The sequence below is a fragment of the Acomys minous genome (genome assembly GCF_964271855.1).
Source record: "Acomys minous genome assembly, chromosome: 2".
In the NCBI taxonomy this organism is placed as follows: domain Eukaryota; kingdom Metazoa; phylum Chordata; class Mammalia; order Rodentia; family Muridae; genus Acomys; species Acomys minous.
The window spans coordinates 71,685,594-71,699,447 of NC_140484.1; the positions used below are offsets into that span (position 1 = coordinate 71,685,594).

The 13,854-nt window shown below is 52.1% G+C and overlaps 1 protein-coding gene across 8 annotated transcripts in view; it reads right to left on the reverse strand.

Annotated features, from left to right (window-relative positions):
* Window positions 1-267: 267 nt before the first annotated feature.
* ITGAL (integrin subunit alpha L) overlaps window positions 268-13,854 on the reverse strand; it is a 52,962-nt gene continuing 39,375 nt past the window's right edge. For 6 of the 8 annotated variants that reach the window (XM_084772756.1, XM_084772759.1, XM_084772753.1 and 3 more), the window contains 13 exons: window positions 11,594-11,650; window positions 11,430-11,500; window positions 10,957-11,098; window positions 7,996-8,106; window positions 7,595-7,674; window positions 7,224-7,310; window positions 6,018-6,093; window positions 5,295-5,408; window positions 5,049-5,111; window positions 4,855-4,953; window positions 3,856-3,951; window positions 3,163-3,273; window positions 268-710 (listed from right to left, as the gene is read on the reverse strand). In XM_084772756.1, the coding sequence (XP_084628882.1) occupies window positions 552-710; window positions 3,163-3,273; window positions 3,856-3,951; window positions 4,855-4,953; window positions 5,049-5,111; window positions 5,295-5,408; window positions 6,018-6,093; window positions 7,224-7,310; window positions 7,595-7,674; window positions 7,996-8,106; window positions 10,957-11,098; window positions 11,430-11,500; window positions 11,594-11,650 (1,266 nt within the window). In that variant the 3' untranslated portion in view covers window positions 268-551. The remainder of the gene's footprint in view (window positions 711-3,162; window positions 3,274-3,855; window positions 3,952-4,854; window positions 4,954-5,048; window positions 5,112-5,294; window positions 5,409-6,017; window positions 6,094-7,223; window positions 7,311-7,594; window positions 7,675-7,995; window positions 8,107-10,956; window positions 11,099-11,429; window positions 11,501-11,593; window positions 11,651-13,854) is intronic. The other 2 variants (XM_084772760.1, XM_084772758.1) reach the window with 1 other exon arrangement.

The following is a 13,854-nucleotide window of genomic DNA, read 5'->3' on the forward strand; positions in this document are numbered from 1 at the left end:
AGAGAGGCAGGAAAGAGACGTAAGAGATGGGTCATCGTCAGCAGAGGCTTGGGAAGGCCTCCTGAGGCTCACCAAGGGATGTCGCCTTTGCTCAAGAAGAAGGCATCTGCAGTAGCAATGCAGTGACACAGCTGGGGTGTGCTTGCTGTCTGGCGACAGAGTCCCGCCTAGCCTCCAGGCAGGAGAGAGAGAGTGTGTGGGGCAGATCCAGAAGGCTGGGACAGCGTGGGGCACTAGGGAGGGCTGGAATATTACTGGGTTCTGAGCTGACAGTTCCTCCAGGTTTATTGCAAAGATTCTCTCAGGCGGACAACAAGGCGGGCTAGCGGAAGGCAGGCTTCACCGATGGCCCTCCTGGCCTCCCTCAGCCGACTTGCCATGCACCTGCGGGATAGTTTAGGAATGAGCTCTATGCTCCAGAGAGAGAAACCGAGGACCAGGAGCAGCCATGACTAGCCAAGGAGAGGGTACATGGTGGCATGCGGCTGAAGCTGGTCAGCGCCAGGGCTGTCAAGTCTATTCCTGGGCCGCCAGTGTATGAGGCCCAGGCCTTAGTCCTTGTCACTGGTGTGGAGGGGTTCCAGACAGTCCAGATCTTTGGTCTCTTCCCCAGAGACTGCCAGAGGGTTAGCGTCTTCGTCAGAGCTTCCGCTTGGACCAGCCCCGTCAGCCTCCATCTTCTCCTTCAGGTTCCGTTTGAAGAAGCCAACCTGTCAGAAGAACACAGAAGCTGAGTGGGCACACAGGCCTGACTGCTTGAGCTTGGTTCCCAGAGCCGCCGCCACCCCAGCGGAAGAAGACAGGCTCCTGAAAGTTGTGCTGTCACTTCTGCCCGTGCAGTACGGCATGCCTCCCCCACCGCTCCCCACCACTAACAAGTAAAGATTGAAACAAAATTAGATTTATGTATTATTTTGTGTGTGTGCGCGCATGTTTTGTATGCACGTATATTTATGCACCAAACACATGCCTGATGGGTGAAGAGGCAGTGAGCCTTCATGTAGTTGCTGGGAATCGAACTCAGGACCTTTGGAAGAACAGACCGTGCTCCTAACCTCTGAGCCATCTCTCCAACCCTTGTAAAAAATTTTTTTAAACTCTTTTTTGTTTGTTTATTTTATTCATTGCATATGAGTGCTTTATCTGCTGACAAGGGCACTAGATCATATTATAGATGGTTGTGAGCTACCATGTGGTTGCTGGGAATTGAACTCAGGACCTTTGGAAGAGCAGGCAGTGCTCTTAACCTCTGAGCCATCTCTCCACCCCCATAAATATTTTTTAAAAGCTTTAAGTTTGGTAGTTTCTTCTTTAGACTCATCTGAATGCCATGTGTCAGCCAGGCGTGGTGGCGTGAGTCACCGTCCAGGAGGAGAAACAGGAGGATCTTGAGTTTTAGCCATGTGGGCTACATATGCTGCTACTCTCTTTGTAAAAATGTCATGTAGGGCCGGGCGGTGGTGACACACGCATGTAGAGGCAGGCGGATCTCTGAGTTTGAGGACAGCCAGGACCACATAGAGAAACCCTGTCTCAAAAAACCAACCAGCCAACCAACAACAAAACAAATGCCACATAGGCTAACGCTGTTGCTCAGTTGGTGGAGTGCTTGCTTAGCGCACAAGCTGTTTCCCAACACTGCATGAAGCCAGGTGTGGTGGCTCAGGCCTGCATTCCTAGCACTGGGGGGGCAGGGGCAGGAGATTCGAGGGTTTGAGATCATTTTCAGCAGTTGTCAGGTCAAGGCCACCCTAAGGCATCTCAACAAACAAAACACAGAACGGGGTTGGAGCGACGGCACGGCGGTAGAGTGCTCAAAGCTGTTGCAGAAGACCTGGGTTCAGGCCCCAGCATCTCCCAAAGCTCCAGAAGACCTGACTCTCTCTTCCAAACACTGTCTGTGGGTTCCTGTGTATACAAGGTAGGTGGATCGCTGTGAGTTCGAGGCCAGCCTGGTCTACAAAGTGAGGCCAGGACAGCCACGGCTACACAGAGAAACCCTGTCTCCCCAGCCCCCCTCCCTTATCTTTAGACAGGGTCTCCAGAGGCACCTCGTGCTGACCTTGAACTTTCAGAGATTCTACCTCTGACCTCCAAGTGTTGGGACTGCGGGTGTGCATCACAGCACCTGGCTGCTGCTGCTGCTGCTTCTTCTTCTTCTTCTTCTTCTTCTTCTTCTTCTTCTTCTTCTTCTTCTTCTTCTTCTTATTATTATTATTATTATTATTATTAAAATTATTATTTTGGGGCTGGAGAGATGGCTCAGCGGTTAAAAGCACTGTCTGCTCTTCCAGAGGTCCTGAGTTCAGTCCCCGGCAACCACATGGTGGCTCATAACCATCTCTAAAGTGATATAATCCCCTTTTCTGGCTTACAGGTGTACATGCAGACAGAGCACTCATATATGATAAATAATTAAATAAAATCTTTTTTAATTAATATTTTATTTTATTTACATTAGTATTCTGTCTGTGTGAGGGTGTCAGATCCCCTGGAACTGGAATTACAGACAGTTATGAACTGTCATGTGGGTGCTGGGATTTGAACCTGGGTCCTTTAGAAGAGCAGCCTGTGCTCTTAACCACAGAACCATCTCTCCAGTCCCCCACACCTGACTTCTTTTCTGAAACTCTGGAGCTTTTTTTTTTTTTTAAATAGAACCTCTGCCCCTTGTCACCCCTATTTTTTTTTACTTGTCTAAATCTCAGTTCAAATGCTACCTCTTCTTGGTGACCTCCCCAGACCTCCCGACCTGCACCAGGCATCTCCGTTATAGGTTTCTGAGTCCACAGACCCCCGGGGTAGAGCCTTCTTTATGTTCACTCGTGTCCATGTCCCATATTGTGACTGTGAACATCATATGAGTGAGGACCATGTACATGTTACATGTCTGTCCTAAGATGGGGCCTAGTGCAGTGCCCAGTGACAGAGTGCATATGCGTTACCTCTTTCCTCCCTCAACCTGGACCTGGCTGGGCCGGTGTTGCCCTGAATGCTGGGGAAGTCTCTCTCACTTGTTCATTCGCTCTTACAGACCTATCTGTGGAAGGATGGAGCAGGCTGGGTCCTGTTTTGGCTCTTACACTCCCCATTCCAGCATGCCCCTCCTGGTCCCTTTGCCCCAGCTGCCTTGGCAGTGCTGGACCATCTGGAGCCTCCTACCTTGTAGAGTGCTAGGAAAATCAGCAACAGTAACAGCAGCCCCCCAGTGCCGCTGAGCACGTACAGGTGAAGCATCTTCTTCTCGTACACCACATCGACCTTCATGAGGACCTGGGGGGCGAGGACGGCCAGGTGAGGGCGGGAAGAGCCCACCCGCCCTAAACATCCCTGTGTGCCTGGTCCTGCCCCTGCTCTCATTTCATATGGATTGTATCATAGCTTTGGCTCTGGCTCTCTCCAGCCTATGTGTCACCCACTGCACTCACTGGTCACGTGGCCACATGGACCACAGGCTACCCTGAGACTTGCTATTGGCCCCAGGAGGAAGGGCCTGAGCTGGGCATTTTACCCTAAAGAACCTGATTGCTGTGTTTAGATCCATCTCTGGCCACCCTGAACTACCTGACCTGAACCACCCTGGGCCTCTGTGCTCACTGCTCTCTCTTCACTGACGACTGGGCTGGCGGCCCTGTGGCCTTAGATCCTCAGAGCTAATCTGTAACAGCTCAGACAAGGGAGCCCCGCAGCGGCTTGCGGCTTGCCTCTCAGTGAGGTAGGACCTCCCAAGCTTCACAAGGATTTGGATTAGAGTAAGCTCTGACTGGGCCAAGCTCCCCTTCTCCCACATGGCCCCTCTATATGCGCTCTGCGTGGGGTCCCCGAACCTCCCGGCCTGGCCTCCGAGGTACCTACCTGGACCTTGGAGCCTTTGCTGCCGTACAGATGGAAGTGCTTGCTGCTGTTGAAGGAGATGGTGAGTGAGCTGCAGAGGCTGAGTGTGGAGGAGGCCTGTGGAGGGAGCAGAGTGTGACGACAGGACTGAGACCCGACACCTGGGCCCCACTTGCACTGAAAAGGAGGGGAGCAGATCCCGGTGAGGGGGCCCCATTCTCTGCCTCGGCTTGGTTCTCCACCGTGTCATTCACTCCTCAGTGTCAGAAGGGGACTTCGTCAGACAGGACATGTAACTAGCATTGGCAAGCAAGTGTGGGGGGTGCATGGCTCTAATCTCACCACTTGGGGGCTGGAGAGATGGCTCAGTGGTTCAGGGCACTGACTAACTGCTCTTCCAGAGGACCGGAGTTCAAATCCCAGCCCTCACATGGCAGCTCAGAACTGTCTGTAACTCCAAGATCTGACACTCTCACATAGACATACTTGCAGGCAAAACACCAATGCACATAAAATAAAGGTAAAAAAAAATATTTTAAAAAATTAATTAATTAAGCTCACCACTTGGGGAGGCCAAGGTTGGAAGCTCATGAGTTACAGACTAGTCTGGCTGCATAGAGACACCCTAACTCAAAAGCAAAGCTTAGGTGTGGTAGTGGACCTAGCCTTTAATCCCAGCGCTCAGGAGGCAGAGGCAGGTTGATCTGTGTGAGTTCTCGGGCAGCCTGATCTACATAGAGAATTCCAGGGTGACACAGAAATCTTGTCTCAAAAAACCAAAACTGAAGAAAAGAAAAACAAACAAACAAACAACCCGAATAAGCCTTCACCACCAAAACAACCCTATACACTTGAAACAAATCCAGGTGGCTTTGCTGTTGTTTGTTTGCAGCTATGCAAACCTGGGTGTTTGCAGGGACCAATGGGGGGCAGGGAGCACATGTGGGAAGCCCAGCCCCACCACTCCGAAGGCAAACAGAGCCTCAACACTCCTCGGTGCCAACTACAAGCAGGTGCTACCTTGATTTCCTTCAAGAGTTCCACGGTCCCGGTCAGTCGGATGAGGGTCTCCCGCCTGAAGACAATTGGGCAGCGGAACTGGACTCCAGGCACACAAGGCTGCGGTGGTCAAGAACACTGGTCAGCGAGGCCCAGCATTCACAGCCGACTGACTGCCCACCTCCAGCCTGATTCCTCAGCTTGCACAGCCATACCTCAGCGTCGTCGTCGTCGGGTGGCCTCTTCAGGTCCTCAGAGTGGCAAGTGACAGGAGGATCCTAGGAATCAATGGTGGGGTCCTTCAGTAGGTCTGAGGCCACTTCCGCCCCCCTACAGCACTCAGGCACCCCCACGCTCCTCCCCAAGAGAACCATTTGTTTAATTCAGACATCCACACCCGCTTCCTACAAGTTCAGTACATGTGTTTCCCGCCACATTGCCCTCTTCTCCGTGGAACTTACCGTCTGTACAGTCCATGTGTGTGTGATGGGGTCCTCACTGTGAGGCCGCGGCACGCCCACCAAGGCCTCCAGTGTCGGGGTGCTGTGGTCGTAGGCAGAAGGCTGAATCTTCACCTGGGAAAGAGCAGACACCGCAGAGCCTGAATGGCAGCTACCCCGACTACCAACCACCCTGTGCGACCTGAGGCACTGCCCAGGTGAACTCTGGGGCCTGCTACTTGCTAGGCAGGACATCTCAGCGGACCACACCTGGCCCTGCTCCAGCGCGTTCTTGCAAGTGTGAATAAGAGCACTGGCTGCTTTCCTAAAGGACTCAGGCTCAGCTCCAAGTACCCACATGGCAGTTTGCATCTGTCTATAGCTTCAGTTCCAGAGGACACAACACCTTCTTCTGGCCTCTGAAGGCACCAGGTATGTAAGTAGTGCACAGACATGCATTCAGGCAAAACACTCATGTGCATAAAAAGATAAATTAAATTAAAACAAATAAAAATAAAAGAAAGTGTGGTGAGCCGGGCTTGGTGGTACACACTTTTAATCCCAGCACTCAGGAGGCAGAGGCAGGTGAATTGTTGTGAGTTCAAGGCCAGCCTGGTCTACAAAGTGAGTCTAGGACAGCCAAGGCTACACAGAGAAACCCTGTCTCAAAAAAACAATAAATAAATAAATAAATAAATAAATAAAAGTGTGGCTTTGAGGACCCTTCCTTATGGAAGTTCATACCTGGTAGAGATGCTGGACTTGTTGGGTCTTGGGACCTTTAGGGGTGAAACTGATATAGAGTGTGGAGTTCTCCTGGCTGTGGAGAGAGACATGCAGAGATGGGGGGTGGAAGGAATACGGTTCAGACCCCTCTGGGCCTCCAGCACTGTGCTGAGGTCCTCACAGGCACCTTGTCAGTCGGCCCTTTGGAACTCAGGCCACTAGAGAGAGACGACTGAAGCCGTGGCATCAGGGCCACACCTTGGGGACCGCGTCTTCGCTACCACACGCCACCTCACTGTCCTGGGTGACCATCTCTTCCTGCATGGCTTTCCCATGTGTCCCGCCCGCCCTCCGGCTTCCTGCGGCTCACCTGCCCACTGCTCTCTCCCAGGCTGCCAGTGTGGGAGGTTGCCCACACCTTTCCCCACTCTCAAGTCCGCCTCCCTGCCTTTGCTAATGCTCCACTCTCTGTCCCCTGCCTGGTCCTCATCCCAGGGCCTCTAGATGGAAGTGCAAGGCCACCTTTCTCCACGCGCCTTCCGTCTCTCCACTACCTGCCCTGATATTTCATATCAACACCTTCCTGCTCGACACTTAATGCTCCGAAGCCCTGGGGACGGAAGCTGAGACACTGGCTCTGTCCTCACCCCATAGAACCACTGTGTAGTGACCACAACACCCAACTAGAGACCCTTTGCTTCCCGCTGCTGCCCACTGAGCGCCGACACCACTGATTCCACGTGAGTGGGTCTGCTCTGACTAGATGTTAGGGGCCAGAGGGCAAAGGTCACTCTGGAACCGGTCCTTGCCTCTCCGCCAGCTCTGCAATGTCAGGAAGGCAGGGACTCCAGGGCAAGTGGACACAGCCAAGCTTTGTTTTCGGACAGACTTGAGCTTAGTCCTTCTTAGCTGCATGGCTCTGGGCAAACGGCGGTGGTCTCTCTGAACCCGTGTTCACCAGTGGGGGTGCAGAGTGGTGACAGGAGTAAGGGACCCTTCAGAGGGAGTCTGCCACCAAGGAGCTCTCAGACACAGCTCTTAAATGGGTCTCCTATTTTGGACCCCTGGAGCCTGTTGTAACGGGGCTGGGTTGAGTTCTGAGTTCTGAGCCTGTGATGTACAAGAGGAAGAAGGCTGGAGGTAGTGGGGGACCCCGGGTGGCAAGGACACCCAGATGGGAGGACACAGTAGAAGGACAGTGTGATTGGGCTCAGCGACACTCACTCCTCAGTGAGGATATTCACTGGGTACAGGACAGGGATGCGGGTGGTGACTGAGTTGTCCTCCAGAAGGCTTAAGTCCTCGTTCTCGCTGTGAGGGGCAAGATGGAGAAGACACTCGTTAGAAGAGCGCGGCTGCGGCTCCTGGCGGTCTGACCCCCAGCACAGGCGGCTGCGGTTCCTGGCCGTCTGACCCCCAGCACAGGCGGCTGTGGCTCCTGGCGGTCTGACCCCCAGCACAGGCGGCTGCGGTTCCTGGCCGTCTGACCCCCAGCACAGGCGGCTGCGGCTCCTGGCGGTCTGACCCCCAGCACAGGCGGCTGCGGCTCCTGGCGGTCTGACCCCCAGCACAGGCGCGTAGACAGCCCTGCTCACCAGCGCACAGTGCCTTTCAGCTCGACAAAGTCTCCCCAGGATGCGTTGAGTAGCGTGTTAAACATCACTTGGAGGCTGACCTGGCAGGGAAGCAGAGATGAGGGAAAACGGCTCAGGAGCAGCCTGAGGGGTCACCAGCCCCCCGCGGTGACTGTGGAGCGTGAAGCGCGTGTGTCTCTGGCACTGCGTAGGTGTCCCTACCGGACAGATGAGGAAACTGAAGCTCTGGGCAGCTGAGTTGCGTGTGCAAGATCATAAAATGGGTAGCCCAGTCTCGGGTTTGCCTCAACCTGAATCAGGCTCAGGGATGCAAAGCCGCTGTGTATACTGCCCCCTTGTGACAGGAGAGACTATTCTTAGCCAGCCACCTGCTCCCTCCCCCTGGGCTGCTCCACACTCACCTCTTGGTCGGCTTTGAAGATGGGAGAGCTTACATTGCACGCCAGTTTCTTGGTCAGGAGATCGGACTCGTCGCTGAGCTCCTCGCAGCTCACAGGCATTTGGCTGTGGGGCTGAGAATGACGAAGCTTGTTGGTGGACAAGGTCCCAGGGTCCCTCAGAGGCCACTAACGCTCAGGGCTGGTAGCTCCGAAGACTCTGGTTGACCCAGAGAGGGGGAAGAGGAAAGCGGAGCTGAACCTAACAGTGCTAGTCTCTCAGGAGGCTGAGGCAGGCGGGTTGCCTGAGCCCAGAAGCGTGAGTCCAATCTGGGCAACATTAGGATGCAATATTAAAGAAACAAAACAAAACAAATCTTGTAAAGTGAAATAAGCCAGACGTGCAGGACGCATGCCGCGAGCCCGTCGCTGCCTGCGGTCTGATATGTAAATTCATAGAGCAGTACATGGGAAATTGAGAGACGCCCAAGACCAGGAAACGGTATCTATTGCTTAGTGAGCTTGAGAGGATCTAAGGGTTCTGAAGAGAGTAATATGACAAGAGACTCAACCCAATGCCACTGAGCTGCATGGTTAGAATGCTAAACTTATAGGCATTCACCACAATCAAAAAAAAAAAAAAAGCTAAAACTCAACCTGAGTTCAGTGCCTGGGAATCACATGGTGGAAGGAGAGAAACGGGGCCTCCAAATTGTCCTCTTACTTTCACACATGTGCTAGAACACGTGTGTTCTGACACTTGTGCACCTGGGTACACACACACACACGCATAGACGTGCAAGGTATGAAATATAACAGCTTTAAAAATTAAAAACCTAGGAGAAAATAACTATGGAGATAAAAAAAAGCCAACTGGAGCCGGGCGTGGTGGCACACACCTTTAATCCCAGCACTCGGGAGGCAGAGGCAGGTGGATCACTGTGAGTTTGAGGTCAGCCTGGACTACAAAGTGAGTGCAGGACAGTCAAGGCTACACAGAGAAACCCTGTCTCAAAAAACCAAAAAAAAAAAAAAAAAAGAACAAGAATTGAGGGGGCTGGAGAGATGGCTCAGCGGTTAAGAGCACTGCCTGCTCTTCCAGAGGTCATGAGTTCAATTCCCAGCAACCACATGGTGACTCACAACCATCTATAATGTGATCTGATGCCCTCCTCTGGCCTGCAGGTGTGCATGCAGGCAGAGCTCTGTATACATAATAATAAATAAATCTTTTTTTTGTTTTTTTGCTTTTCTCTCTGTGTAGCCTTAGCTGTCCTGGACTCACTTTGTAGACCAGGCTGGCCTCGAACTCACAGTGATCCGCCTGCCTCTGCCTCCCGAGTGCTGGGATTAAAGGCGTGCACCACCACACCCAGCTAAATAAATAAATCTTTAAAAAAAAAAAAAAAGAACAGAAATTGAGGCTGAGTGTGGTGGTGCACACCCTTTATCCCAGCACTCGGGAGGCAGAGGCCGGCAGATCTCTGAGAGTTTGTCAAAAAACAAAACCAAACTAAAACAAAAATAGAAATTGCTTGTGTATGGATTTAGTTCAGTAACAGAGCACTTGACTAGCATGTTCAAGGCCCGAGACTCAGTGGCCAGTGCTGCAGAATACATCTACACAGCATAGATGCGGTAACTGCTGAGCTGTCCACATAAACTCCTTGAACTTCTCCATGATTTCCAAGCTTCCGTGGTGACCATTGTGGTTTTTGTTTTGTTTTTCAAGACAAGGTTTCTTTATATAACAGCTCTGGCTGTCCTGGACTCTCTCTGTAGACCAGGCTGGCCCCTGCCTCCTCAGTGCTAGGATTAAAGGCGTGTGCCACCACGACCAGCTACTTATGATTATTAAAACAGTAATTTGAAAAGTAAAAGTTCTGTCTTTGGGGAGATAAGAGTTTCAATTTTCTAGACTGGTCTCGACCTTACTATCTAGCCAAGGAGAGCTTGAGCTTCTAACCCACTCACCTCACCCTGCCCCTACCCATGCCCCCGCCACCCCCACCCCACCCGGACCTCCTTGGTGCTGGGGTTACGGGCAGGCACCACTCTTCCCAGCTGTATGCAGTGATGGAAGGAACACAGCACTTCATGCGTGCGTGCTGGGCAAGCATTCTAAGTTACAGCCCCTAAAAGTTCTATTCAAAACGATGTACAATACTGCTTAAGGGGCTTCAGCTGTCTCCTGAGGGCTTTATTTTCACGTTGCCAAGCACACTAAAGCCACCACCACCCTAAAGCTTCCTTCAGGCGCTCTCTCTCTCTCTCTCTCTCTCTCTCTCTCTCTCTCCTTCCTATTTATTTTTATATTTTAGTATTCATTGTTTTAGCTGGCTCACATCTTTAATCCCAGCACTCAAGAGGCAGAGGCTGGTGGATCTCTTATATGTTCAAGGCCAGCCTGGTCTACATAGTGAGTTCAGGCCAGCCAGGGTTCCGTGGTGAGACCCAGTCTCACAAAACAAAACAAAATATATAAATACTTTGTTTTTCTGCATATGATTGTGTACCTGAATGTGTGTACACACACACACACACACACACACACACACACACACACACCCCACACATAAGCACCACATGCATGTAGGAGCAAACCACCAAAGTCAGAAGAAGAAACAGAAGCCTTGATATTGGGTGCAAACCTGTGTGAGCTTTTTGCCTGGGCACAGAGTCAGGTCTTCATGTGTACAAGATAAATTTACCTACTGTCTGAGCCATTTTTCTAGCCCTATTCCAATGTCCCAGACTCTTTTTTTTTTTTCCTTCTTCTTCTTCCTTTTTCTTTCCTCCAAAAAGAGAACTCAAGGCTCAAAGAGCTTATACCCAGATAGGGGTGGACAAGCAGCACCGGGCTGGGCGAGCAGATGGGACTCTCAGAACTTGTACTCAGGTGATCAGGGACGCCCAAAATTCACTGTGGGAACAGGAGCCAGTGCAGGAAACCACCCAGGCGGCAGGTGGTACCCTCGGGCTCACCTTAAGCATCTCCACTTTGCGGAAAGACAGTCCCCAAGGGAAGAGCAAGCCCAGTTGCACCCAGTAAGCATCTTCTCCCAAATTCTTCAGCGTCCACTCCACAGCAAGGCTGGCAGAGGACGTCAGACGTAGGGCTCCAGAGCTGCAGATTGGGGGGAGGGGGTCAGAGGAAAGTCATGGGGGCCAAGACGGCAGGGAACAGCATCAAGGTGAGGGCTTCAGAGCTGAGGGAGCTGGCTGACCATAAATACCAGCTGCTATGCTCAGGCTCAGCATCCTAACACTATCTAACCCCAATGCCAGCTCTGTTAATGACTGCCTTTCTCAGAGGACAGTGAGGCCCAGAGAGGAAGCGCCCTTCCTAGTGGGCACAGCCCACGGGTAAGGGTCTTTTGACACTATCTCAGTATCCTTTGCAACCACCTCAGGAAGGCTGAATTGAACCAGGGGCCCAGAGACAAAGGCTGACAGACCTGGCTGGGGACGAGAGGGCCAGGTTTGCCTCACACTTCTTGTCCTCACCACAGTTCTTCTCAAAAGGGATCTGAAAGGCCAAGAAGGGACCAGGAAGGAGGCTCAGACCCAGCAGGGCTGACAGGGTCGCCAGGCCCGTGTGGCTGCCTCTTCTCCCTCTTACCTCCTTAGTCACTGCATGCACGGACGGCCTCAGGATCGGCTGCATGTCCCTGGCCTGCTGAGCATGGAGGAGGGAAGACAGTGCTGAGGTGAGTGAGTGGGTCTTGTGACGGGACAGAAGAGGCTCAGGGTTTAGCAGGGATGACTGTGTTCTTTCCCACACCCTACCCATACCCACAGCCAGGGACATGTTCATCTCTAGTGACACTACATAACGGGAGGGTGAGGTTTGGGGCGCCTCTTCCTCCCACAGATGGGTATCTGGGCTGGGACAAAGCAGCCTACAGTCCCACCCTCAGCAGGAGCTCTTGGCTGCTCAGCCTCACCTGCCTGTCTGAGGCCCTTTCTCTGTGGTTTGCCTCTGCCAATCCCTCATCCTCCTAGGCCTGCTCTTCAACTCCTAGAAATTCACTGCCATTTCCTTCCGACCCCGCACCCCACCCCCAGCATTTCCTGAGCTTATCCTCCAGACCAGTCCCTACCTCACCCCCATAAGATGTCAGAGAGTAAAACAGAGAGAGAGAGGGAGAGAGAGAGAGAACACGGCAGCATCCACAGTGGGTGAAGGATGCGGATGAGACAAATACAGAGATGCTTTGGAGCATGGGAAAACGGCTCCTAACGTAGCTGAGGGAGTGTCCTGAAGCGATGGCATCCCTACTAATACTGTATTTGGATCTAGAATGCCCACCTCTCTGTGTGTGCCAGCCTATGGTACAACTGGAAGGTGGCAGGCCCTCTTAAGAGCTAGCTCCTACTTGGAGAATGTTTTATGCCACTGGAGGTGTGTCCTTGAAGTTGACACTGACGCAACAATCCTCTCCTCTTCTATCTCTACTTCCCAGCCACGGTGATGCAAGTAGGTGGTGGCTTTGCCATGCACTCTGCGTCATGATGCGTGCCTGCCATAGGCCCAAAGCAACAGAGGCAGGGAGGGTCATGGATGAGCCCAAGTGAACCCTTCTTCTTTATAAATCGAGTATCTCTCTGAGTATTTGTTACCATAACGGAAAGCTGCACTGAAAAAGGAAAAAGAAGCCAGGTGAAGAAAATGGAGAAGAAAGTTCAAAGGATACCAAGGCCCCAAGGCAAGATATACTGTGCCTCCCCCAAGGCAGCTGCTTGGACTAGCTCCAGGACAGTGCTTTAAAAGGAGCAAGAAGGCATAACAGAGTCCAGGTTCTCCCAAGCCTGTGGGGCAATGCTGGGACACTGAGATTATATTCTGAAGGTAGTGGGGCCCTGGAAGGCCTTCACAGGTTATCACGGTGGGATTGTCTAGAAGACTCCGGACTCTTCTTTAAGTGGAGAGTTCCAGCACTCTCTGCTGCCTGCTCAGCATTCACACAGATGCCCACGACCCATGCCGCCATGAGCCAAGTGGTGTCCAAGGCCTTGAGCCCCTCAGCTGTTTTTCTTAAAGAAGCAAGGGTCGTTTCCCTATCTCCCTTGACTATATCAGAACCACCACCACCACCCCAAGAAACCCGGAACTAATGACACTTTTCAGGAAGGTGTTGACACTGACGGTGACCTCAGGTGCTCGGTCCTATGTGCTGGGTGTCCATCAAAGGCTGGGCAGAGCCTGCTTGGAATCCCAGCATAAGATTCCTCACCTCTTGCCTTTAAAACAGTATCCACTTCAAAACAAAACAAAACAAAGTCCACTCTCCACTTTTTATACTACGTTTCCTAGCCTCTCTTGCAGCTAAGTGTGATCATGTGACTAAGTTCTGATCCCTGGATGTCAGGGAAAGTGTTACGTAGATTTCTAAGGAGCCGGGCTTCAAGGGAAGCTGTGTGCCCTCTATGGGCACTGGCCAGGTGCACAGACGTGACAGCTACAGCCCAGGCATCTGTGAGCACAAGATGTAGCCACCACGGAAACCACACAGCCAAAAGCAAAAAGTACCTGCTCTTTGGTCCTTGCAAATAGTTTGCTGTTCCTGATTTAGAATCACAAAAGCCACACAGCGTCCACCTGCCTTGTTCAAGAGAAAGACCTCCCACATGATGGAAGGACATGATGAAAGGAAAGAGCTTTCTCCCAAAGTTATCCTCTCTCTGATCTACACACACACACACACACACACACACACACACACACACACACACACATTAATACACGTAATAGAAGAACTGGTTTGATGTCTGTCAGTCTTAGCTGGGTGTGACGGCTCACACCTGTATCCAGCAGTTAGGAAGCTGGGATAGCAGGCAGGATTAGCAAGCATTCCAGACAACCTTGCCCCGCCCCCACCA